At 41.0% G+C, this 26,573-nt stretch overlaps 1 protein-coding gene across 2 annotated transcripts; it reads right to left on the bottom strand.

Annotated features, from left to right (window-relative positions):
- Positions 1-1,682: 1,682 nt before the first annotated feature.
- tmsb2 (thymosin beta 2) lies at positions 1,683-5,084 on the bottom strand. Of its 2 annotated transcripts, none has more exons than XM_041223694.1 (3): positions 4,978-5,084; positions 3,196-3,300; positions 1,683-1,984 (listed from the first exon to the last, which is right to left on the bottom strand). In XM_041223694.1, the coding sequence occupies exons 2-3, from the start codon at positions 3,293-3,295 to the stop codon at positions 1,947-1,949; spliced, it is 138 nt and encodes a 45-aa protein (XP_041079628.1). In that variant the 5' UTR covers positions 3,296-3,300; positions 4,978-5,084; the 3' UTR covers positions 1,683-1,946. The 2 variants fall into 2 exon arrangements, with proteins under 2 accessions (XP_041079628.1, XP_041079629.1); XM_041223695.1 differs by lacking the exon at positions 4,978-5,084 and adding an exon at positions 4,002-4,110.
- Between the last annotated feature and the right edge of the window lie 21,489 nt (positions 5,085-26,573).

Here is a 26,573-nt window from a genome sequence, read left to right as displayed (position 1 = left end):
TGGCCAGAAAAAAGCCATTGCTTAAAGAAAAAAATAAGCAAACATGTTGGTGTTTGCCAAAAGGCATGTGGGAGACTCCCCAAACATATGGAAGAAGGTACTCTGGTCAGATGAGACAAAAATTGAGCTTTTTGGCCATCAAGGAAAACGCTATGTCTGGCACAAACCCAACACCTCTCATCACCCTGAGAACACCATCCCCACAGTGAAGCATGGTGGTGGCAGCATCATGCTGTGGGGATATTTTTCATCGGTAGGGACTGGGAAACTGGTCAGAATTGAAGGAATGATGGATGGCGCTAAATACAGGGAAATTCTTGAGGGAAACCTGTTTCAGTCTTCCAGAGATTTGAGACTGGGACGGAGGTTCACCTTCCAGCAGGACAATGACCCTAAGCATACTGCTAAAGCAACACTTGAGTGGTTTAAGGGGAAACATTTAAATGTGTTGGAATGGCCTAGTCAAATCCCAGACCTCAATCCAATTGAGAATCTGTGGTATGACTTAAAGATTGCTGTACACCAGCGGAACCCATCCAACTTGAAGGAGCTGGAGCAGTTTTGCCTTGAAGAATGGGCAAAAATCCCAGTGGCTAGATGTGCCAAGCTTATAGATACATACCCCAAGAGACTTGCAGCTGTAATTGCTGCAAAAGGTGGCTCTACAAAGTATTGACTTTGGGGGGGTGAATACTTATGCACGCTCAAGTTTTCTGTTTTTTTTCTCATTTCTTGTTTGTTTCACAATAAAAAATATCTTCAAAGTGGTAGGCAAACTCCCCAAAAAATCCATTTTAATTCCAGGTTGTAAGGCAACAAAATAAGAAAAATGCCGGGGGGTCAATACTTTCGCAAGCCACTGTAAATCAGAATCTGGGGGTGTATGGAGCCCATCTCTGTTATACTTCTATTTTACATACCAGCGGTGTTGGGGAAGTTACTTTTTAAAGGTCATCTGTTAAAATTGCTTGAAAACAATTGTAAATAGTAACTTATTACTGCTGTCAAATCCACTTGTTTCTTCCTCTGATACCATTACATGCCACATGCCAGCCTCAGCACTGACAGGCCTCATTCAATTGTCTCCAGTATTGTCTATTTTAGCTCATTGTGTAGCTGATGCTTTGATCATGCAGGGATGTTTCTGAACCAGAATAACCACTTGCCAACACATAGAGTTCTGCGTTTCATACTGCGTTTCTTCTAGTTTTAACTCTGTATTCCGGTGGATTGTTTTGGGTATGGATGGATGGTTAACCTGTTCCCACCTCTTTATTCTTGTACTGATACTTGTGCTTTTGCAATCGTGGATGACTTTTCTGGACCTGGCTACCCTATCCTCAGTCCAGGTTTCTGCAGTTACCTGTGGTTCTCTTAGCCTCCGGGTATGTTAGGTCTCCATACAAAGCCCTATTATAGTGAATGGAAGGGTTATTCTTTCCAAGCCATTCAGAGATGTATTACTGGCACAACAGGTACTGGTTCTGCTTTGTGTCTTAATTGACAGAAATACAAGTTTTGCTGGTTTTGTATTGATTGGCAAGCAACAATGCACTGGCAAGTAAAAAGGTTAGTGGATAATATACAAATGTGTTTGTCGAGGTAAATACATAGTTCAAGGAAAAAGGTTATAGAAAATACATCTTTTGAGGTGTGCACTAAAATACTTGACACAAAACATATTTTGTTTAAAATTCGTTTATTTTTTTTTTAATACATTACCGGAAATTATAGGAAAACCAAGGTGCGTTACATTCCTTTGAAACAAACAATCCAGAATATCGCAGGACAGTCTCGTCGTATTAGTCTATCCGTTCAGTTTGGAGTGCTGCCTCTCCTGGAGGAAGAAGCATTTCTTTCTCAAAAGTAAAGAAATCAATTAACGGTCAAAACAAACAGCCATCTTCCAAATGGAAAAAAGCCTAAATGTCTCTCGTGCTTCTTCATCAGGATACACTTTCTCCTTTCTTTTCCTGCTCAATCGCTGTCAGAAAGAGAAAAGGAAATGTTACTCGTGCTTCCCAAGTAAATGGCAACGTAGTGCCAAAACAATGAATCAGTAATAATAACTACAAGAAGAAGAATGTAGGCCATTGTTTTGGTATTGACAGTGTTGTTGTGCTGGTATTTGGTATTGACAGTGTTGTTGTGCTGGTGTTTGTTGTTGACAGTGTTGTTGTGGTGGTGTTTGGTATTGACAGTGTTGTTGTGCTGGTGTTTGGTATTGACAGTGTTGTTGTGCTGGTGATAGAGCTGGTGTTTGGTATTGACAGTGTTGTTGTGCTGGGGTTTACTGTTCACAGTGTTGTTGTGCTGTTGTTTGGTGTTGACAGTGTTGTTATGCTGGTGTTTGGTATTGACAGTGTTTTATTGTGCTGGTGGTGGAGCTGGTGTTTTTTATTGATAGTGTTTTGTTGTGCTGATGGTAGAGCTGATGTTTGGTGTTGACAGTGTTGTTGGGCTGGTGTTTGGTGTTGACAGTGTTTTGTTGTGCTGGTGGTAGAGCTGGTGTTTGGTATTGACAGTGTTGTTATGTTGGTGTTTGGTATTGATAGTGTTGTTGTGCTGGTGTTTGGTGTTGACAGTGTTGTTGTGCTGGTGTTTGGTGTTGACAGTGTTGTTGGGCTGGTGTTTGGTGTTGACAGTGTTGTTGAGCTGATATTTGGTATTGACAGTGTTTTTTTGTGCTGGTGGTAGAGCTGGTGTTTTTTATTGATAGTGTTTTGTTGTGCTGATGATAGAGCTGGTGTTTGGTATTGACAGTGTTTTGTTGTGCTGGTGTTTGTTATTGACAGTGTTTTTTCACTGCAGTAGGAATGAGTGTGACTGATGCTTCCTAAAGGAAGTGTCTGTGAGACGCAGGGCTAGCATGTACAGTGTCTGTGTGACACAGGGCTACCATGTGTCTTCATGCTTCCAAAAGGAAGTGTCTGTGAGACACAGGGCTAGCATGTACATTGTCTGTGTGACACAAGGCTAACATGTGTACAGTGTCTATGTGACACAGGGCTAGCATGTGTACAGTGTCTATGTGACACAAGGCTAGCATGTTACAGTGTCTGTGTGACACAGGGCTAGCATGTTACAGTGTCTGTGTGACACAGGGCTAGCATGTGTACAGTGTCTATGTGACACAGGGCTAGCATGTGTACAGTGTCTGTGTGACACAGTGCTACCATGTGTAACCATACTTACTTTCCTTCGTAGGGAGGGGGTTCTTTTCTTTCGTCTCTGTCTTTTTCAGTTTGGCCTTGTCAAAGCCTTCGATTTCTGCCAGATCGGGTTTGTCAGACATTTTGACTTTGAATGAAAACAACAAGAGTACACTGGTTAAACCTCGGCTCCACCATCTTAAAGAGCAGGAAGTTTGGACCAGGCTGGCAATTATGCCAGGGTTATTTACAGTAAATACATGCTTCTCCGAAAAGCCCCTTAGTAACCTGACCTGGTGTGTGCACATCTCTTCTGCCATGTTTTCATAGAGAATGCATTAACCAGCCCTCGATCTCTGGTATTTATAGTACAGGGCAGTACTGTATGTTGGTCAAATGGTTGTATTAAATCTTTTTTGTAGGTGATTTCCTGATTGGGAAAGTCATATAAACCATTCTACAATTGCAATGCTACCCAATTATTTAAACGCTCCCTGGTCCCAATTAGTTTGGATAATAGAAGTTTTACTATTATTTTTGTACTACTACTTTTAAATTAGGGTTATGATCCAACTGCTTTCACTTGGGAAAATACTACAAGTCTCGCACAGGGGTTCTCAAACAGGGTGTGCAGAGAACTGCTGCTCAAGGATAATACTCTTCTAAACATTTCTGTCGTTTACAAAGCTGAATTAGAAATGCAGAAAAGCAATAGATTGCTAAATAAAATAGGGAATCGCAAGAGAAACTATTTTTTTTATGTATTTCTAATACTTGCACATTTCTGTCTTTTATTAAGTATGACCTTGTGTGCCAATGCAATAGTTTTCACGATGTTCACACTAGCACCTGTGCTGCTGCGCCCATCGATCAGGCCACACAACACTGAAGCGATTGAATAGTCTGCAGCTTTCTGTGCACACCTTCCTGCCTATCCACGTGGTATACCTTCCCCAGGATTAGCTATGGGTACACACATGTTCTCCCTTAGGAAAAAAAAAAAACATCACTATGTCAGCCTCAACGTATTTTTAAATGACATCTGTAACCTCTTGTGGTGGTTTTATTATGCTGATTACAATTTTATAGAAACAGCTACAGTTGCTGATGATCCTCGTACGTGCTTATAAAGTAAACCATTCTTAAATACGGAAAATGGGTTTATTGGGGTCTATTTTAATGATCTCAACTGTTGCAGGTAGAAGTACTGCAGCTCTTTAACTCTACATCCATCTAGCTGGGCTTCTCCTGCTTATAACAATGCTACAATAAAAAAAAAAATTAAAAATCAGGTTTCTAAAATAAAGGGTTGGCAGTATTACAATCTGACACTGTTTAGACCCATTGTATCTTTCAAAACATGGAAATGATATAACAGACCCATGTGATTCTTCATCAACAGTAATGAGTTGTACTTGGAGGCACTGCTGCCCTTTATCATAAATCACAATCCCTTCGATGGGGGGGAGTCGCCCAAATAATAGAAACAGAGCCTTTGTTTTCTCTGTCTAAACAAGGGGAATCCCTTTCATATGACCTTGATTCCATTTCTAGACATTGCTACAAATTGAGAATCCAAAACATCTTCCGTTTTTTTTTTTTTTTTTTATTAAAAATAAATAAAAAAAATAAGAAAAAAAAATGTTTGACAAAGGATAAGTCATGGAAAAAAAAAAAAAAAATCACAATAACATCTGCAGATTTATCTTTATAATATTTAACAAAATAAATATTATTGTACTATGTGCAATTATTTCTTATAAAAGCATGAAAATAAAGCATCCACATTTAAAAACTAGAACACAAAGCAATGAAACACGCTTACCTTTTTGGTTGTTATTTCTCAAAGGGAGAGAGTCGGTGTGTGGTGCTTCTTGGGCGTGGGTTTAAGAGCTGTGCATTGCTCTCCCCACCTCCCTTGATATTAATATTCATGTCATAGAGAGGCGTGGCTTTCAGGAAATCCACTCAGCCTGCTGCAAGGAGCACCCAGTGCTGCTGCATTCCTGGAAAAATCGGGAGGAGCAACTGCACTGATGATTTCACACAGAGACATCCAGCGATCTGCAATGCTGGGTCACCATCTCAGTGTGGATGATCTCCCTTTCTGAAATCCTTGCTGATTCATTAATGCACAGGAAGGTGGATATAAAGGTTACTCAGTTTTTTTTTAATATGCAAAAGACAGTTCCAAATCCATAACTGTGCCAAATAATGTCAAATATTGCCAAAAGATGTTTGTGAATAATACTGTCCTGTGATAGTGATATATAGTCTAATCAATCAGTGAAGCCACTCGTTAGTCGTTTTGTGTTTCTACAGTTTAGATTAGGGTTACCAGACTTCCTGGGAAAGCTGGGGTTGTCTAAACTTTCAGCTTTAACTCTTTGTACCTGTTGGAATCAGTAAAACTCTTCAATCGTCCCAGTTTTGCTATTTTGTATTCATGTTTTTTTTTAGAAGTACAAAACTGTAGCAGTGTTGACAGCACATTATTATATTATTTATAATATTTATATTATTTATACAGAAATAAAATAATCTTTTATATTAATTGTTTTAATAATTCTGATTATGTGTTTAATACTGAATGTTCTATTTAACTATCTTTGCCTTGGCTAGTTTTATTTTATCTTGGTAGTGCCATCAGCCAGCTTAGCCTTTTTATGTTAGCCCGTATGGCGTTTTGAATAACACAGCCATTTTTATAACTGATTTTTATATTTTTATATATATATATATATATATATATATACACACACACACACACACACACACACATCGAGTTAAATCCTTATATTATGTTCATATGTCTAAACATGACTAATATTTTTTTCATATTAGACTCCTTCCCTTCAATTATTAATGCTCCAAGTCTAAAGTTCCTTTTCAGTGTTGAACACAGATGGTTGGGGGGCAGGGTTGTGCCCTTGTTTGTAAGGCTGGAACACACGTATGCTGTGTGGCATCGCTGGGCATTTTTGTGGTGCAATGCCATGTAGCCTCCAACCGGGCACACATGGGGCTATGCACTCGAATCTGCAAAAGCTCGAAAAGCTGCATGAAGTATGCGCATAAATCATCAAGTGCTCTCTGTAGCACTGGCAACTAGTAATAAAGCTGTCAATAAGCAGCTTGCAGTTGCTAATGTCAGAATTCCATTAACATTAAAGTATACGGGATGGGTTTGGTTCCTGAAAAAATGTTGTTAATAACCAAAAGTTGTCTTTATCAGGGTTGCTAATAACCGGCTACTGTATATGGAAAATTACAAAGTGGTATGTAATTCAATATGTTAGCATAATATTGTTTAGCAGGTTTCATCCCGTAATGAAGTGAAAATAGTTAATTGTGCAAAACTTTTGGCCATAGCTGCTTTTCATACCCGCTACATTCTGAACATGTGTTCTGTGCATCCCTGGATGATGCTCTGCATACCCGCTACATTCTGAACGTGTGTTCTGTGCATCCCTGGATGATGCTCTTCATTCCCGCTACATTCTCAGCGTGCGTTCTGTGCATCACTGTGTAGGTGACCGAAGTGCTGTTGATCAATCTCTACATCCTCTACAGCTCTGCATCCTCTCTCAATGTACTTCAGCACGTTAATCATGCGGAAGCATGGGTTTTAATTCCATTTCAACTAATCAGCAAGTCTTAACATCTTTGTATTTGTTGCCGGTTGGTTTTAAAGTTGATTTTGCCCTTAGTTATATGATATATGATTCTACTACTCTGGGTTTATCATATTATATCAATATCTACACAATGTAAATAGTGTTAATGCAGCATAATAGCATGTTTGAATCCTAATATCTCCTTGCTTTTATTGTTTATTTGTCCTCCTTTTCTATTAGACAGAACCATAAATCATACATCATTGACTAAAATAAGAGGAGGGTTTTAGCATTATCATTATTCAGACACACTGCTGACCTCTGGTGTTGCTTTTCTATCACTACAGGAGTGCAAACTAATGTATTCAATCCCTGTACTGCAGTTGTGCAGTCATTGTTTGCTGCGTGAGCTATTAAAGTAGTATTGTACCTATAGCTTTAAGTAGCAGTAGTAGTAGCAGCAGCAGCAGCTTCATATAGCATATGACCCTTAATTTAATACTTCTGTTCCTAATAATAATGGCCTTTTTTTTAGCCATCTGCAAACTTTTTGACTGACATAAAATCCCTTGCACTTTGTCGTGTGTGTATAGTGTTGATGAATGATAAGAGTCGATGTTGGTGTGTTTGTAAGTAGCACACCATGATCAGCTGTATGGCTTTTTCAATAGAGGTGGAGGTCATTGATCATTTATTGAAGGAGTGAACTGAACGGCAATTATTAAAATGAAAGGAGTTCAAGCAGAATTATTTGTAGCTGTAAATGATACGTGATTTGAGGATCCTTCAGCTACATTTGCTGCATTGTTTGCATGTACTGTCTATGTTTATGTGGGTTTTTTGTCTGTTCTTGATCACTTGAACAATTGTTTTATTGGCTTAGGTTACAACAACATGTTTTAAGAACCAGAATGGTACATTATTTTCTAGAATTGTGATGTCATTAACCAATAATATTTCTGTATTTTTGTAGATTTTTTTGAAATTTTTGAAAGCCATCTGGAGGTGCTTTTGGCATCATATCTTATAAAAAAGTACCCACGTTCAGAGATGTTATTTATGAGTAATTATAATTTTATGAAGCATCGTTCTTCTTTACTGAGAAACAAATCCAACTGACATACACTGGGCATCAAAGGCACAAAGATACTTTTCGTTTTTCTCTTTCCAGGCCACCTCAGGGTCAGTCATCCAGTCCCAGATCTCACTCGATGGTGGCCCTCGAACAAGCAGGGCTTCTTCCACCGACGCTGGAGAAGGAACCAGCAGACTCTCTCCTTCTGCTGGTGAAGACTTGGGCTGTGGACGCTCCGACTCCCCCTTTGCGGGCTGTGGGCGCACTGACTCCTCCCTCTTGGCTGTGGACGTTCGTCCTCCTTCTTCGCAGGCTGTGGAGGTGAAACCAGCAGGCATTCTTCCTCTGCTGGTGGAGACTTGGGCGGTGGACGCTCTGCCTTCCTCTTCCCCTTTCCCCTTCTCTGCCTCCTTCTCCTCACCTTCCTCTCCTGGGCCAGTTCCTCCTCTCCCACTTGGTAGGGGCAGACAGCCACCAAGTGCCCGTACACCCCACAGGCAAAGCACCAGCCTTGGTCCTCCAGACCACTGAGGAGCTCCTCCAGGTCCGTGCAGCCATCTCTCCTGCTCTGGTCTGCGTCTAGGAGGCGCTGGTATTCCCGGTTCTGACACCACGTGTCACAAAGATGGCCGGAGTGGGGGACGTCAGACCAGAAACAGGAACCAGGAAATTAACGACAGAGAGGTGGAGTTTAATGGAGGTGAACGAATGGTCTCGTTCAGCATTTAGTAGTGCACAGACAGAAAGAAAATAAACGGTTGTAAGACAAACAAAAACACAGGACACAGCACTGATAGCCAAAATAAACAAACAAACAAAACAGACTATACAGACAAAACACGGTGAGCTTCTATTCTTAACTATTATTATTACAATTACCTCTGTCTTCAATCCCGTTCTCCACTCACCGAACATACAACCCCGAGTGAGTGAAAACATGCAGCTTTTATGCAGCTGTACCGAGACTTGATTGCTAATCAATCATTCAATTGGAGCCACAGTACAACTGCATGTGAATTAATAAAGTGCAATTCCCCGTGCTCACATGTTATTACTTTTTACTTGCATGTGAAGTGCTTTGCAATCCTCGTGCCTAAATACAAATATACATTTTAAACACTTGTGTTACACAGACCCGTTTATATCCTGTGTACCAATTTCTATACACCAACATTAACACACAACATACAATACAAAATACACACAGGGGCGGGCACTTTGCCACAATATATATATATATATATATATATATATATATATATATATATATATATATATATATATATATATATATATATATATATATATATGGCACCAGGGCCCTAAAAATAAATCCTTATATTAGTTACATTCATATGTTGACTAATATTTTTTATACTACACTCCTTTATTGTGCAGTGCCTGCCTGGGCCACTTAATGTCAACAACAGCAATATTTATCACGAATTACAGCAAGCTGTATAAAGTGAACAATAGGCTGCATTCAAAACAAAGATATGAAAAATTGTAAAAAAAAAATAACAGAAGAATTTAAACAAACATTTTTAAAAGAGCAAGAAAATGCTCTCTGTTTCTCCTGATTTGGCTAAAGGCAAAATGTTTCTTGATGTTTCTCAAAGTATGCTATAATCTTTTGCTGTCAGGGTAAAAATAAATAAACAGCTTTAATTACCTGAATACCTTTGTCTTGGCGAGGATACTAATATTATTACTGCTACTACTTCTACTAATAATGGGGTGTGGAAGGGGTGTGGGTAATTCACTGACTAGGAGACAGACAGGTGTACTTGAAAACACCACACAGGTGCCCAGTTCTTGCTTTTTCCAGCAGAGGGCACTGTTGACCGTGGGCTGCCTATCAACGATGATAGACAGCACCACGGAAATACCACAGCTGGTACGTGAACAGCAAGTGCACTCGCAGGTGCTCAAAGAAATAATAATGAAAACAGAAGGCGAAAAGAACAAGGGAAAATAAAACAGTAATAAAACTACAAATAAAAGGTGCTGCACTCAGCAGCGTTATCCCGGTCGCCGCTACCCGCACGACCCGGATCACCGTCCTATTCTATCGGCTATCTAGCCTGCTCTTTCACAATATGCCGGGGTCTGCCCAAGGATTCCCCGCTCTCTCTCTCTCTGTCTCGCTGTGAATCTTTATTTTTCTCCCGGCTGATTCCCGGTCCCGAATCAAAGCTTCCGCACTCTTAGCGCGTCTAAGTGGGCAGACCTGAGGAAACAACAGAGCGTTATTTTATAGGACCAACAATCACCCAAGACCCGCCTCTCAGCCATTCAGAGAGGGGGAAAGTCCACACACCCATTTTCCCACCTCCCCTTGTCACTGCCATGACTCACAGGCGGTTGTTGGGCGACTGCCGCCCTCTTCCTGCAGCCCGTGAACACGCCAGCAGAGTCAGCACAGATCTCTCCCTGTTACATATCCTTCCCCTCAGAATGACACCACCGGTTCATTCAAAAATCTTACACCCCCATGCCTTCCTGAGAGAAAAAGTCTGCGTTTTGATGGAGCTTTCCTGCTCGGTGGACTACCCTGAAGGCATAGGGCTGCAAGACCAAGTACCACCGTGTGATTCTGGCGTTGCTATCTTTCATCCGGTGAAGCCATGCTAAGGGGGCATGATCTGTAACCAGGGTGAAGTGTCGCCCCAGGAGGTAGTACCGGAGTGACTCGACTGCCCATTTTACAGCGAGACACTCCTTCTCGATGGTGCTATAATTTTTCTCGCGGGGAAGGAGCTTCCTGCTGATATACAGGACCGGGTGCTCGCTTCCCCGAACCTCCTGAGACAACACTGCCCCGAGACCTGTCTCTGACGCATCCGTCTGCAGGGTGAACCTCTTACCAAAATCCGGGCTGCATAGTACTGGCTTACTACACAGCCTCCGCTTCAAGGCGAGAAAGGCCCTCTGGCACGACTCCGTCCACTGAACCGTATTTGGGGCAGCCTTCCGGGTGAGGTCTGTCAAGGGAGCAGCGAGCGTAGCGAAACTCGGGATGAACTTTCTATAATAGCCCGCTAGTCCCAAGAAAGAACGCACCTGGGTTTTGGTTGTAGGAACCGGCCAGTCAGCCAAGGCTTTCACCTTAGCAACTAGCGGTCTGATCTGGCCGCCCCCTACTCGATACCCCAAATACTCCGACTCACTCTTCCCAATGGCACACTTCTTTGGGTTAGCAGTGAGCCCCGCCTCCCGCAAGGATTGCAGCACCGCCGCTACCTTACACAGATGACTCGGCCAATCCTCACTGTGGATAACCACGTCATCTATGTAAGCAGCGGCGTACTGCTGATGGGGCCGCAAGATGCGATCCATCATCTGCTGGAAAGTGGCGGGGGCTCGGTGCAACCCAAAGGGCATGGTCCTGAATTGGTACAACCCGAAGGGAGTCGAAAACGCCGTCCTCTCTCTAGATTCCGGAGTCAGGGGTATCTGCCAGTACCCCTTCATTAAATCCAGTGTCGTCATAAAATGAGCCGTGCCTAGACGCTCCAGCAACTCATCTACTCGGGGCATTGGATAAGCGTCAAGTTTCGATTTCTCATTGATTCGTCTGAAATCAATGCAAAATCGAGTTGACCCATCTGGCTTATCGACTAAAAGGATTGGACTGTTCCAGTCACTTTGGGACTCTTCTATTACCCCCAGTCTCAGCATTTCGTCAATTTCCGCTTTTATTACCTGTCTTTTACGCTCAGGTATACGGTACGGCCTCTGGCGAACTAGCGCCCCCGACTCAATATCAATGTGATGATGGGCTACTCGAGTCTGCCCCGGGATGGAAGAGAACACGTCAGGAAACTCCACCTCCAGACCGCGAGCCTGACATTTCTGCGTTGGTGTCAGATTCTCAGCAATCTGTATCGATCCTTTTCTTGCCAACACAGAAAGATCAGGTCCTAGGTCCGTGACGTCATCTGCATGCACCACTAACAACGCCTCTGGTTGTAACCAAGGCTTTAAGAGATTGATTTGGTAAATGTGTTTCTCTGTCCGTCACTCCGGCTGGCAGATCTCATAGTCCACCTTCCCAACCTGGCGTGTAACCTCAAAGGGTCCTTGCCACTTAGCCAAGAGTTTTGACTCAGAACTGGGTAATAAGAGAAGTACCTTATCCCCCGGCTGAAATGTGCGCAACCGGGCTCCTCGGTTATATTGTGTCTCCTGTCTGTGCTGCGCCTGTTGCAAATTGTCATGCACCCATTTTCCAACAGACTCAAGACGTTTGCGCAGGTCCAACACATACCGGACGGTATTGGTCGAATTGTCCTGCTGCTCCTCCCACATCTCTCTGACCAGATCGAGCACGCCCCAGGGTCTCCGCCCATAAAGCAGCTTGAGTGGTGAAAACCCAGTAGAAGCCTGGGGAACCTCCCTGATCGCAAAGAGAAGAGGAGGAATCAGCTGGTCCCAGTAACGCACATCACTACGAATAAATCTGCGCAACATGTTCTTAAGGGTCTTATTAAGGCGTTCCACCAAACCGTCGGTCTGAGGATGAAACACCGAGGTCCTAATGGTCTTAATTCCCAAAAGCTTACATGTTCCGCGGATTAGCCGGGACATAAAATTGGTGCCTTGATCGGTTAGTATCTCTTTGGGAATCCCCGCCCGGGAGAAAACCTTCACAAGCTCGTTGGCAACAGACTTAGCGGACATAGATCGGAGGGGAATTACTTCTGGATAACGCGTAGCGTAATCCAGAATGACAAGTAGGTGGGTGTTTCCTGCCACACTCCTTTCTAGTGGCCCAACTATGTCCATCCCAATACGCTCAAACGGAGCTTCCACTAGGGGCAAAGGCACCAGAGGGGCTCGTGGAACGGCTCTAGGGCTGGCCTTCTGACATTCCCCACAACGCTCACAAAACCGCTTAACATCGCCATCCAGCCCCAGCCAGAAGAACCGTGACACAAGCCTTGCTTTAGTTTTATCCCTTCCCAAATGACCAGACAGGGGAATAGCGTGAGCCAGCTGCAACAAATCCTCCTTAAAGGGCTGAGGAATGAACAACTGATGACGCACTTCACCGGTCTGGGGTAATTTATCAACACGGTACAGTAGGTCTCGATCAATTTCAAAGTGGGGGTACGTGGCGGCGCGTCTGGGCTCGACCACCCGACCATTAACCACCGCTGCTTGGTCAAAGAGCCTGCCCAGCACGTCGTCACGCCCTTGCTCGAGTCGGAAGTCACGGGAGCGAGCTAAGAAATCAGCTCCCATGGCTTCCAACTCGGGGTCAGGTCGGTCCCGAGCAGAGGCAGCCGAGCCAGACCCCTGCGCTGGCTCCGCGACCTCCCCCCCGGACTCTTCACCAACCACCCCCACCTGAAACTTCTCCGACTCCCTCCATTGCCAGCCCTCATTCTTAGCGATCCTATGCTCTCGTTTAGTTTTACGGGGTTTAAATCTATGGCAAAACCATTCTGGATCGCGAAAATCTCTCCAATTACTTCCTCTTTCTTAGCCAATAAAGAAGACGGGGCTGTCAGAGCAGCCAACCAATCTTTAAACTGCTCACAGTCCCGTCCCAGAACTACTGGTACCGGCAATCGAGGACATAATCCTACCTGCACCTGCGTCACCTGCTGGCCAATAGTCATACACACATTTATCTTGGGATAGGAGCGGACATCCCCATGAATACATTTAATATGCACCCGTCCCAATATACGTTTATGCCCTTGTGAGATTAGGCTCTCCTGTACTAGAGACTGACTACACCCTGAATCCAGGAGAGCCTGGGTTTTTGTACCATCCACTGTCACAGGAATAACAAAACCTGTGTGCTGAAGTGACTGAGGTAATTGAACGCGCCTACCTGGTCGGCTGAGGTCACACTCCATCACGGGGCAGTCCCGGGAGAGGTGGCCCACCTCCCTGCACGTCCAACACCTCGGTGGGCTGGTTTCTCTCCCCAAAGTTTTGAAAAGAGGGGGAAACACTGGAGCCATAAAAGGGGCTCGCCGATAAGGCGTCCGCGCGAGACCCCGGTCCGACACTGCAGCAGCCCGTGTACGGTATCCCCACCCTGCCCCAGTACACGGGCCGGGAGCTCCCGCCGACACCCCCCGACCAAATCCTGGACTACCCCTTCCCCCCAGTCCCTTCGCCCTTTCCGGGGCCAGTTGAGGGGACGATCCAGTAGCCGCACTCCTCCCGGGCAGTTTCGCGGGCGTTGGTTCCGCTGCCTGGTGCCACTCGACAAGTTCGACCGCCCGGTCCAGCGTGTCTGGTGCCTGCCGCTGGACCCACAGCCGAGGTTCCGGGGCTAGACATTCCAGGAAGCGCTCCACCACGATCAACTCCACCACCCTGGCTTTGGTGTTCAGCTCCAGGTTCAACCAACCCAGGGCGTAATCCTTCAGACGGTGGGCGATGGCTCGTGGGTGCTCCCCTACCGCAAACTGCTCCTCTTGGAATTTCTTCCGATACCCCTCCGGTGTGGCCCCCACGCGATTAAGGATGACGGTTTTCAGCGTGGGGTAATCCATCATCCGATCCGGGGACAGCGTTCTCGCTGCTGCTTGCGCCTCCCCCGTGAGCTGAGGAAGCAGGTAACTAGCCCACTGGGCTGGATCCCACCTGGCCGAGGTCACCATGGCCTCAAACACCTCTAAATAGGCGTCAGGTCGATCCTCGGCCGTCATTTTTGTGGGGCATTGTATCTGGGGGTCTGGAACTGCGGGTCTAGCCACCCCCTACACTGCTGCGGTGAGCGTCTGGCGCAGGAGGTCCATCATCGCAGCAAACTGTGTGGCATCCATGGCTCGTCTGCTCCTTCCGTGGACGCACTGCTTGGGGCAATGCCAGTGAATTCCTACTTCTGACACCACATGTGGAAGGGGTGTGGGTAATTCACTGACTAGGAGACAGACAGGTGTACTTGAAAACACCACACAGGTGCCCAGTTTTATTTTCAAACAGTTCTTGCTTTTTCCAGCAGAGGGCACTGTTGACCGTGGGCTGCCTATCAATGATGATAGACAGCACCACGGAAATACCACAGCTGGTACGTGAACAGCAAGTGCACTCGCAGGTGCTCAAAGAAATAATAATGAAAACAGAAGGCGAAAAGAACAAGGGAAAATAAAACAGTAATAAAACTACAAATAAAAGGTGCTGCACTCGGCAGCATTATCCCGGTCGCCGCTACCCGCACGACCCGGATCACCATCCTATTCTATCAGCTATCTAGCCTGCTCTTTCACAATATGCCGGGGTCTGCCCAAGGATTCCCCGCTCTCTCTCTCTGTCTTGCTGTGAATCTTTATTTTTCTCCCGGCTGATTCCCGGTCCCGAATCAAAGCTTCCGCACTCTTAACGTGTCTAAGTGGGCAAACCTGAGGAAACAACAGAGCGTTATTTTATAGGACCAACAATCACCCAAGACCCGCCTCTCAGCCATTCAGAGAGGGGGAAAGTCCACACACCCACTTTCCCACCTCCCCGTGTCACTGCCATGACTCACAGGCGGTTGTTGGGCGACTGCTGTCCTCTTCCTGCAGCCCGTGAACATGCCAGCAGAGTCAGCACAGATCTCTCCCTGTTACATGGGGTTTTTGGTAATTGGTGGTCTTCTTCTTCTTCTTCTTCTTCTTCTTCTTCTTCTTCTTCTTCTTCTTCTTCTTCTTTAATTATCCCTCAAAATATTTATATACCTCACCTTGCAACTTATGATTCTAATTATGTATGAACAGCAACATGCAACTACACAGTGACAGAACCAAAACTCCAGCTCTACTGCTGTTCTGAAAATCAACCCCCAATGCTGGTGGGGGATAAGCAGGCATTCATATCTCCTAGTTACAGAACTATGCTTGATCTGCATTAAAAAACTAAAAACAAAGATGAAGCTATTGCTTTTACTCCGTAGATGTTATTATAAATAATTGACAGACATTAATAATCTCAGTGCCTCTGTATATGGACAACAATCTAATCGTTTTTCACTCACCCAAAGTAAATTTTACTCACCTAGTGTCTAAATTGGAAAGTAAATTACTCAGTGACCCAAAACCTTATCTGGAGTGTTGCACCCATTCAATGCAACTTCCTTGTGGAAACCTCAATATGAGGAAGCGTGTCTGCTTGGCTGTAACCAAGAATATCTTTGATAAGAAAGTGGTGTGAAATCTGTCCAGTGTTACAGACACCTGGATCAGGGACACTATAACTGAAGAGTGACGTACCTCCACTGCCAGCAGTTTTACCGTCACAGTTTTCTCTAAAATAAATTAAACGAGAAGGACACAAATCTAGCAGAGTAAACTTAAGGTATGCAAGGTGTCACTCGGCATAACTGGACATCATGTGAGCTGTTACTGTGTAAAGTTCTGTCTTATGCTCCCCCATAAAAACATCATCAGCTTGACACATTATTCTACCACTTCTGTGTCATGTGTTGTCAATATAACGTAATGTTTTGATATATTTATTTAGACATTATGGGTCACAAATCACCTGGGCAATGCATTTCTCACTTGCATTTGATAGCGTTCGCCAAGAGAAAGCATCTAACTGAAAGGCATCCAGATCTGCCTCCCTCGCACAACACTACGTGCTGTTTTCAATGGGATTCAAACTAGCAAAAATCAGGATTATGATGAAAAATATATTTCTGCGATACAGACTTTGTGGGACACAGCAAAGTAAAGCATTTTTTTTTGTAAACGATGCAGGGTTTTGTAACACTAAAAACAAATAAATAATGCATTTCAACTGTAGGGTTATGAATTGGTGAGGGAGTGAAGAGGGATAGAAGGATAAATAGTGGAAAAAAGTAATATCCATACAGTTAGCTTTGTTTGCATATTCTGCATTCATTACAGGTTGTTTTTCCTATGCTCTTGGTAGAACATTCTTTAGTTATTTTGAGAAATGTAGCTATAAGCCTTAGGCACACACCGACTCTTGCATTATAAACAGCTAGATAGATTAATATCGCCTGCGAAGGGGCTGTAGTGGAGGGGCTCATATGTACAGTACATGCATATGTCACTTCACACAATTGAAATGAAACATGGCATTAACATTATTTAGCTAAGTTATTGAGAATAGTAGCATCTGGTGATATAGGGGATGGATGTTACTGACGTGATTAACGCTTATTTGTTTTAATCAGCGCAGTAAGGTCCTTTTAACACCGTTAAGCATGCCATCTCAACTGTCAGAATAATTTTGAATTCAGCCATTTCAGCTCCTCCAACCGTGTAGAAATTGAAGGTAATTGTTAATATTATTTTTTAATGCTATAGGAAGGCTTGTTTTCAGATTCTTTGGGTCAGATTCTTTTGAAGGAACGACACAGTGCTGGGAACATTAAGAATATCACTTATTTGCTCTGTATTATTGTGCAATACACATTATAACTTGAGTTTAGACACACTGCCCTTGACTCAAATGTATTGCATGGTCTAATAATTCATTACTATTACAGGGAGTGGGGAGTCACTAAAACCGGAGCAGGAGTGACCTTTAGCTCCTTTACAGGCATCTGGTATTAGCCTTTCATTTGAAAATGCTAACAGTGTAGCAGTGTAGGTCACTGTGGAATTGAAAAGATCAGTTAGAGGCTTATTTCAGATAGAAACTAGACATCTATTCCATTATTGCTTTCGTCTGTAGCGGGACCACTGGGGGGTCTTAGTTTTAATTGATTAATACGTGTATGCATGGATATTCCCCACTACTGTAAAATGTACCAGTGCTGTGGCTCATCCTACCAGGGTATCTGCATTGCCAGCAGTTTTAGTCACAGTTTCTCTGCATTCTTCACATAGAAATCAACTCCTTGGATCTGTGACTGTTGCAGTCCTGTTTATTTAAAGGTTACAATGACCAGCAGACTGCAATGCCTGCAGCAGGAGCCAGGCAGCGACCTGCCTGTGGGGAAACATCCCACTACAAGTGTGTAAACTTCACCAGTATCCGCATTTTCTCTTAAACTCCCCTTCCTTTTCATATTCTCGTTGCCTAGCAACACATGCAGCTGCTACAATTTAATTTATTTTCTGTGATTTAGAACTTTGTTTTTTTTGTCAGATGTGGGTGACAGTGAAAGCCACTAGGGGGCAATATATGCCTATATTTTTTAATCCTGAGTAGAAGAAATCGAGTTTCAAGGAAATTTAAGAAATGCATTGCATTTCTAACTTTTTTTTTATGTCACCTTTGAATTGGCTTGAATGCATTCTCCATAAATGAGCTGAACCAGAAGAGATAGTGATTTCATATTTCCAGGGTTTGTATAAACACTGCATCTCAATGCCTTGGTGATCTTGACTGGCCTAAAATGGCTGTAATATTGAGGTACTTTTATGCTGTATAGAGGTATTTTGTTTATATTGTTTATACAATTTGCAGATTTTATTTTTCACTTTGGCAAAAACTCCTAATTAAATGCATTTTGTTTCCATGTTGTAGCACAATAAAATGTGTTAAAGTCCAAGGGGGGTGAATACTATTGAGAGCCACTGTATACTGAAACCATGTCTTCCTGTGTTACAACTATGATGAACAGGACAGCAGTTGTAAATAATATGATATTAATAGTAAAAAAAAAAACACATGCAAAAATAAAACCATCATTGATCAAATATTGTTTCACTACCAGCAGCTCTTGCACGCTTTTCAAGAAGCCTGTGTATTGCAGTTTTATTATTGTATTGTTTGTTTAGATTTACTTCTATATAATGTTCTGTTTCAATCCTCACATCCTGGTGACTTTAAGGGCAACATTTAACATTTAATCTGCACAACCCCCCCCCCGGAACACACTTCACAAAATGGATGCAAGAAATACATCGGGAAGAGAAAACAAAACACTTAGCATTTTTGTTTAATTTATTGCATTGTTATAATTATGTTTCCGAGAGCGCAGGTGTGATAATTTAACACTTTGAGCACCTTGTGGAGTCTATGCCATGATGTGTGAAGGCAGCGATCACGTCAAATGGAGGCTTAACATGAGATTAGGTTCAGGTCCTAATAGAACAACAGTGTACAATGTGCCCTCTTATTTCCCTGTCTGACTTATTGAAAACGGTGAATTGCTGCAGGACCCTTATACAGTATAGCTGTAGCAACAAGAACATTTACTGCAGTGATTTAACCGAAATTGCACATTCTCAAATCATGAACTAACGAGAGAGCACTGTATTTCATAAATGTCTACTCTTCCTTGTATAGAGACACACTATCCCCTTTACAAATGGGCTCTCTCCCCCAGAAGGGTTGTGGAAGACAGTAGCTGCATATCTGAATATAAATAATAGATCCTAGAACTATGATTAAAAAACAATTAGATTCAGATTATCAATTAAATGTGACAAATGCAAGATGAGATTAAAGCCTTTAAAAATCACATTTAATAGCTACTTAAATTATTTTTTAATTCTCCTTTTTTTTTTTCTTCACACCTTGTGATGCAGTATGGGCATTCTCTGTCACAAAATAGAAAGAGGATGGGAATTTTAAAGCTACAGCACTGCTTAAACCTTTCAAGGACATTTGTTAAAATTAAGAATTCCACATATTGTACATGCAGATGCCTATGACTGTCTTTTTAAAGTTATCAGAGCTGTTCACTGTCCCAAGGAACAGAAAGGAGTAGTCTCTCTTTGTGAATACAAACTCCAGAACAGCACGAGAGCAACTAAAGAATATGATACCACAGGCAGCCGGACAGAAATAAGACACAAGCTCCGGGAGATACAGGAAAGAGCCGTCGGCATGGCAACAGCTAGAGGAATGTTCAACACCACAAAGAGGAGAATGGCAGGAGACCATCAAGCATCTGTCTGCTAGAGGATGGTCCTGACTAATGGAATAATTTACAGAGGTAATACAAAAGGTCAAACACATTGAGAGCTTTTCACAATCACTCCCTCATTCCAGATGGCCACTGTTAGAGTGTGCTGATGTGGCGTTTATTGGAGTCAGAGCAGATGCTTTTGAATTATGAATGTTTTAGATTATTGTGCAGAAAGGCTAGTGTTCTTGTTCCAGTGGAATCCACCTGTTTTTTATTTATTAATTTTTTTAACCCACCCCCCCCTCCCACCCCTCTATACACAGTATACACAAAGTCTACAGAATATTAAACACCTGACATCTGTAGAACATACTTTTTTCTGTAGCCTGGGCTGCCCCTCACATGACTGTATGGTTGTGTTGTGGAACACCCTGCCCCTGTGTGTAATTTAAGTTATTTTGTTTTATATTTTTTGTATTTTAGTTTAAATGTATTGCTTAACTCTTTTAAAATGCAATGTTTGTTATTTTTGGGGTTTAAATCCCCGATCCGGCTAAAACTTGTGCGTAGTGTTGCCATTTCCCAATTAATCCAGTAATGACCACTTGGGAGATGGCCACATATGTAAAAGCTTTGGTTGGATGAGAGTGGAAGAGAGTTTGGAGAAAGGAGACAGAGAGACAGTAAGAGTTATAAAACTAATATAGTTTATAGTTTTGTTTGTGTCAAAGTCTTTGTTTAAATACTTTTACAGATAAAGAAGTAAGAGCGCAGTACTTGTTGCCTGTATTTCCTGGTCTGACGTCTCCACCAAACAATCTGTGCGACAATAGTTTATCATGTCTAATCTATACAATCTGCATCTCCCTGGTGCAAGGCTGTTTCAGTCTCAGAGGAATGGTCTCAGAAGTAATGGGTCATTTAGAAGTGGTAATTTACATCTCCAGAACTATTTAAATGTGTCCAATTACTGTATTACTACCTGAAGAGGGAGGTAGTTGCCATATTTAAAGAGCATGTACATTCAAATTACATTTTACCATTTCCTTTTAGATTTTGTGTGATATTTGGAGTGTCGCTGATCAAATATTGCAGTTTTGTTTTCCAGATGACCTGGGAGAGTGCTGTGGGCTATCAAAGCTCCTTATCAAAGCAACACTACTGTATGTCTTTCCAATCTCATTTACTGTTCTCTCTGGGTTGTATTTGTTAGATCAGAGAGGAAAGAACTGACAGAATCTGATTGTTTGTAGAGCAAAGTCAATGAGGGTCAAGGGATGTTACTGGTAGCCATGGAGATAGCATTACTGCAATAAACAAATTACACAAATTTCTATGACAAGCTAGACTTTTCAAAACAACTCAAAGCCCATTCCCATGTCAAAAAGAAAAAAACAATACAAATTCAATATACTATAGTCGACTACAGCAAAGAAACCAGGACCAGTGGACACAGTTTGAAATTAAGTGGAGACAGATATAAGGTAGGAGAATGGTGGGGGTATGGAAGGGGTTACTAAGCCATGTTAATGATGCTGAATCATTGGAATCCTTTAAGACTTGAGTTGACAAAGTTTTGGGATCTTAATGGATTACTAGGAACCGGGAAAGTGATGGGCTAACTAAGCTCTTCTTGCTTTGTAAATTTTCTTATGTTCTTACACATTTTTGCCATGTGCTTTTACAGTAAGTCCCAGGATTCAATAGCAGGATTTAGCAGCACTTTCTAGGGCAGAGCTTTTTGCCAGAGCTTTTCTGAGAAGCTCACATGCCATCCTTTACTGTGCCAACTGCTGTATTTTACTAATTCACTTTTCAAAAGTGTTCCATTTCCAAACATTCCATTTTAGAAAGATAACTGGACTTGCTGTGTTTCATGTAAGTATAGAGATTTTAGTACTTTATCATTTCAGATATATCCTCCCTGAAACTGTTGTTGTGGTAGTATCATTTCTTTCTAGAACTCCCACATTTTCAGATGCTGCTGGCCCTAAAGAAGGGTTTACACATGATGGACTCATAAGCCTTCTGAATCTATATACAGATGAGGATATTCGTCTCAGTGCTTGTATGGTTGCCTGATATCTTACAAATCCTCAGTTTACCGCAATCAAATGGGGAGGTTTAGCTTCCAAGTCATTGCAGCCAAACCAGAAATCCATTTCATTGAGATGTGACTCGCATTACATGGTCTTGCATTGTTAACAACAGGCTCCATTTATTAAGACACTGCTTTGATAGCATACAAGCCTCACAGTTAAGTAAGCCAACACTAATCAATGGTGTGCATGTCCAATGGCATCTCAGCACAACGTTTTTTATGGGCTTTCTTAAATGATTTATTTGAGACTAAATTCCCTTCCCAAAAGGAATGGAGAGGGAGGGAGCGAATCAGGGTCAGTGGAACCAGGCAATAATTAAATTGCCTTCTTACAGAAAGGACTAGCATTGGCTACAGTACACTCTCAGGATTCTGTTCTTTTGGCTGTTCCAAGTGTTCAGGCACATACAAGAGAATTATCTTTTGCAGATCAACTCCCCAAGACGTGGAACTATTTCCATGATAGTGTGAAAATGGAATTTGATAATCTGTCTTTTTCTGGTTCATGTTTTTGGAATTGCTTAGAACCTGCCAATGCTTCTCCTGCAGTCCACATCAATAAGTAAATACAGTGTATGCCACTTATTTATTCCATCCCTTGTTCTCTATAAGCTGCTGTTTTAACCACACATGTTTTTATTGTGTTGGTCTTTGTGACTGTTATTTTTATTATTTCCAGGAACCCCTTGTAAATTAGGTCTTGGACCCCTGGTTAACTACATAAATAAATAAATGTGGTTTGTTCATTTGATCTAAATATAATCGTTGTTTAGAACATTACAATAGGACCTCTGTCAACCTGGGTTATGAAAACGAAAATAAAAGTGTGTTTATGCACATATGTGTATGTGTGTATAATTATATATATATATATATATATATATATATATATATATATATATATATATATATAGTGTGTGTGTGTGTGTGTGTATGTGTATGTGTGCGTAAAAATGCAGTGGACTTCATATTGTAATAATTTAAATGATAATGTTATTTGGATCTGTCAATGTTTTAGAATATCTTAATAGGCTACCACAGCAGTGAAACTGCATATATGCCAGGGCTGTCCAATAGATGACTCAAGAGCAAACACATTTACCTTCTATATATTTATTTATGGACAGCTCTGGCAGCAGCTTCACTGTTACAGTAGCCATAGGACAAACTGTAGTTGAACTTAAAGAAGGGGCATAACACATTTTCATGAATATAACATTTATCACATTGTACACTTCTACAAAATCACTGAAAGATCACATGATTTACAAGCTAATAGTGTTACCAAATATGCTATAGTTTGTGTTTACTCTATGGGGTTCGAAAAAACTGCAAACCCTTTGAAAAAACATATTTGCATTATAGATACACAGATAAAAAACTTAACATGGAACAATTTTAAACTGTTTAAGAACACTGTTCATCGGTTGTGCAGCTCTGTTATACACAATGCAGTAGAGTCCAATTTAACTTTTTTGTATCAATCTTGTTGCATTTTTAAACCATATATTTTAAAGACTTCAAGAGAGATTTTAGTTTTTCGTAGTTTTTCGAGATTTATGATTATTCTGTAAATAATACAAAAATGACTACAAAAGATTTACAAGTGAGTAGTTTTTCGAGATTTACGATTATACTGTAAATACAGTATAATTGTAAATTTCAAAAAGCTACTCACTTCTAAATCTTTTGTAGTCATTTTTGTATTACTTTAGTATAAATACATATTTATTTGGATTCATATGTTGTTTTTTTCTGACTTTATGTGAACGAAAAGACACACATTTGCCTGTTTTCCCATTGGAAATAGTGATATTTTGAAATATCACTGTCCTGGTCACAGAAGCAAAGTTTGTGGGGAATAATAGCCATTTTCTATACTTTTGAGGCATAAGCAATTAGGAAATAACACTTACTACCCAGGAACAAAAAAAAAATTGTTACACGGTGTTATGAAACAGATTTAAAATATGACTGAGATTGACTCATTACTAGGAGTGCAATGTACACTCTTCTACCATACCATCGCCAGTTACCATAGGGATTGTTGCTGTGTGGTTGCAAACAAATATATTTACAGTTTAAAAGCAGATTTTGGATCTGTTTTTATTATTTATGTACGTGAAAGACACACCTAGTTGTGTGGCTGGCATTTTCCTTGACTAAACCTTGACTTTCATTGTTTTCAAGAATGATTTGTTTCTCTTCATATAAAATGTACTTTTGTAAAATATTTATCTAATAATAGATAGGGTGCATTTTATTGTATTTATTTATACCATAATAATGCACTTACCTATACATTTTGAGCTGTCTCAGGCTTTTCATTAAAATATAGTTAAAACCTGTTAAATGCGCTAAATACTTTGCTGCTTCATGCGATTGTAATATTCAGTGTATTTGTTGTTTAAGATCAGTAGAAGCAGAGTCTGACTTGAGTGTAACAGGGGTGGAGACATCTAAGAGAGTAAGCAGACAAGCTGTGTGTTGATCATGTTTAACTGAATATACCAGGGAATCAAAAAGAGGAATGTCATGTTCTCCTTCAAATGTGTATCCAGTAATATCTCGCGAGCCACGTCCGCGACCGACACACAGTTCATCTGGGTCAGATGTAATCCATGCAAGACGAAATGCCTTGGAAGAACAATTCAGACCCCTTCTATACCATGAAGCACTGTTCACAAAACATGTTGAGAATACTTGATAACCAAGGGTATTGGTCAAAAAGACCAGCTCTTGATAATCTGTAGCCTTTAATTCCTTACAGTGTAAAGCAAAACAAATCTCAATTACTGTAAGATGCCGACCCTAACAGAATAGCAATATTAGCATAATGAGCTAGAACTTGGCAGTCCACACTTCTGCACTGCACAGTTTGACAATTAGTTGCAGCTTTTAATTTCCTTGTTACTAAATAGCCTGTTGAAATTGATACCTCGGATAAACCCAATTAAAAGTACAGTAAGGAAGATCAAGTGGATTTTGCTTGTACTGATGAAATGAGAGGTTATAGTATTTACTAATTTTGTTTACCTTAAAATATACATATTTTCTTTCATGAAAAATATTTTGGTTGTATATAACAATTATTTATAAAAATGAATATCTCTCAAATATGTAGTCCAATATCAAAATATTTATTTTTATACCTGATCCAGTTGAAAGTCACTACCACTACCTTTTATTACATTTTTTTGTGTATCTGTTTATGTTTTGCTGTGCACTAGATGGCGCTAGCGCTAATATAAAGACACTTTGACTGTTCTAGCCTACGTTACAGATGTCTATGGCAGGCAACTACAACTGAAGAGCAGGTTCTGAAGTGAGATGAAAGCACAACATTAGAGTCATTGCAATGAAAACACCATTCAAAGGTAAATGATCTGAAAATACCCTCCATTTCATTTGAAGCTGTTACTGTTTTTGTATGCTCAGAAAGATAATCATCAAAATGTCAATGTGAATTGCTTTAGTATCTTAAATCTGCTGTTCTTGTATTACTTAAAAACACCATGTGTGTTATAGTTTAATAAATTAGAGGACCAAGTAATGAGCACTAGGGTAACATACTGTTTTATAGTCTGAAAATGAAACTCTTTCAAATTAACACCAGAAAGTCATTACAAATGCATCTGTTTCTGGGAATTGCAGTGTTCTGAAATGATGCTGTCTTCATTTAGCAACAAGAACAGCAGAACACAACACATTTGTAGCATAATTCCTTAATTGCAGAGTATTAAATTGCCATCATCATATAGTCAATTAACACAACTCTGCTGTAGTTAAAATGGACTGGTTTGAGATTATAGCACATGCAGGTACATTAAATATGCAAATCAGTTCAGGCTTAGTGGCTAACTTCACAAGGTTGGGTGTTGCTGTTGCATTAATGTTGTGCTTGTGAATTACTTGGAAATACAAAGGAAAAAGAACAGTCAGCCAAAAAGCAGCCTCACCTTCTCAAACACATACACCATACCCCATGCACAGAACTTAAGACTTGTGTATCCCACTGTATCATTTTACACTTTTTACTTTTCATTATATTGTACCCACCTTTTCAGCACTTTAGCACATGAGTCAAGACCAGCTCTTAGAGACAAAATACTATTCCATTTTACTATAATTTCAAGATTTATGTTTCACCAGCTTTATATGTTTCCGATTCAAGTTAAAAATACTAATGTGAAAACATTGAAATCAGGACTGCACTAACCTTTATTTTTGTGTAGAAGGTAATAGAATAGTTTGGAGTGGTATTATGGACCTGGATCAGTTTAAACTGATAATATGATTTTATTTGGTTGTTTATTCCTTGATCCAGTTCCCTGTGAAATTGGAAATTGCTGCAATGTTCTAGCATCTGCCAGTGGGAAAAGGCATCTGAAATGAGGTGTTTTTATTACTCTGTACAGATACATTTCTAGCACCACCAGCAAATCAAGTCAAATGCGTTTGAAGTAAGGGGTAAACAATGAGAAGTGTTGAATTTACTGTTTCGTGTGCTGTTAGGCATGGGAAACTGTGGATTGCATTCTTACAGTCTTAAGATAGATATATATATATATATATATATATATATATATATATATATATATATATATATATATATATATATCTGTATATACACACACACACACACACACACACACACACAGCCTTAAATGGTAAGTATTAAGAAATATTATACTATGCAGTAAATGCTGTAGACAGGGTGTTTTATTTCAAAATATCCCAAAAAAAAGTGATATTATAAAAACAAACAAACAAAAAAAAAAAAATGACTCTGCTATAAAAAATTAAAAAAATGATACAAAAAGATCAAGCAATGCACCATTGGGGCTGA

This window comes from Polyodon spathula, chromosome 22 (genome assembly GCF_017654505.1).
Source record: "Polyodon spathula isolate WHYD16114869_AA chromosome 22, ASM1765450v1, whole genome shotgun sequence".
NCBI classification, from domain to species: Eukaryota; Metazoa; Chordata; class Actinopteri; order Acipenseriformes; family Polyodontidae; genus Polyodon; species Polyodon spathula.
The sequence above is the reverse complement of the archived record's forward strand: the minus strand, read 5'-3'. Positions and strand labels throughout refer to the sequence as shown.

Bases quoted from the DNA above. Each gene is read 5' to 3' on its own strand.
- tmsb2 (XM_041223694.1), bottom strand. From the start codon at position 3,295: ATGTCTGACAAACCCGATCTGGCAGAAATCGAAGGCTTTGACAAGGCC. The intron at 1,985-3,195 runs GTAAGTATGGTT...TCTTTCTGACAG, and splicing joins CCCCCTCCCTACGAAGGAAA to CGATTGAGCAGGAAAAGAAA.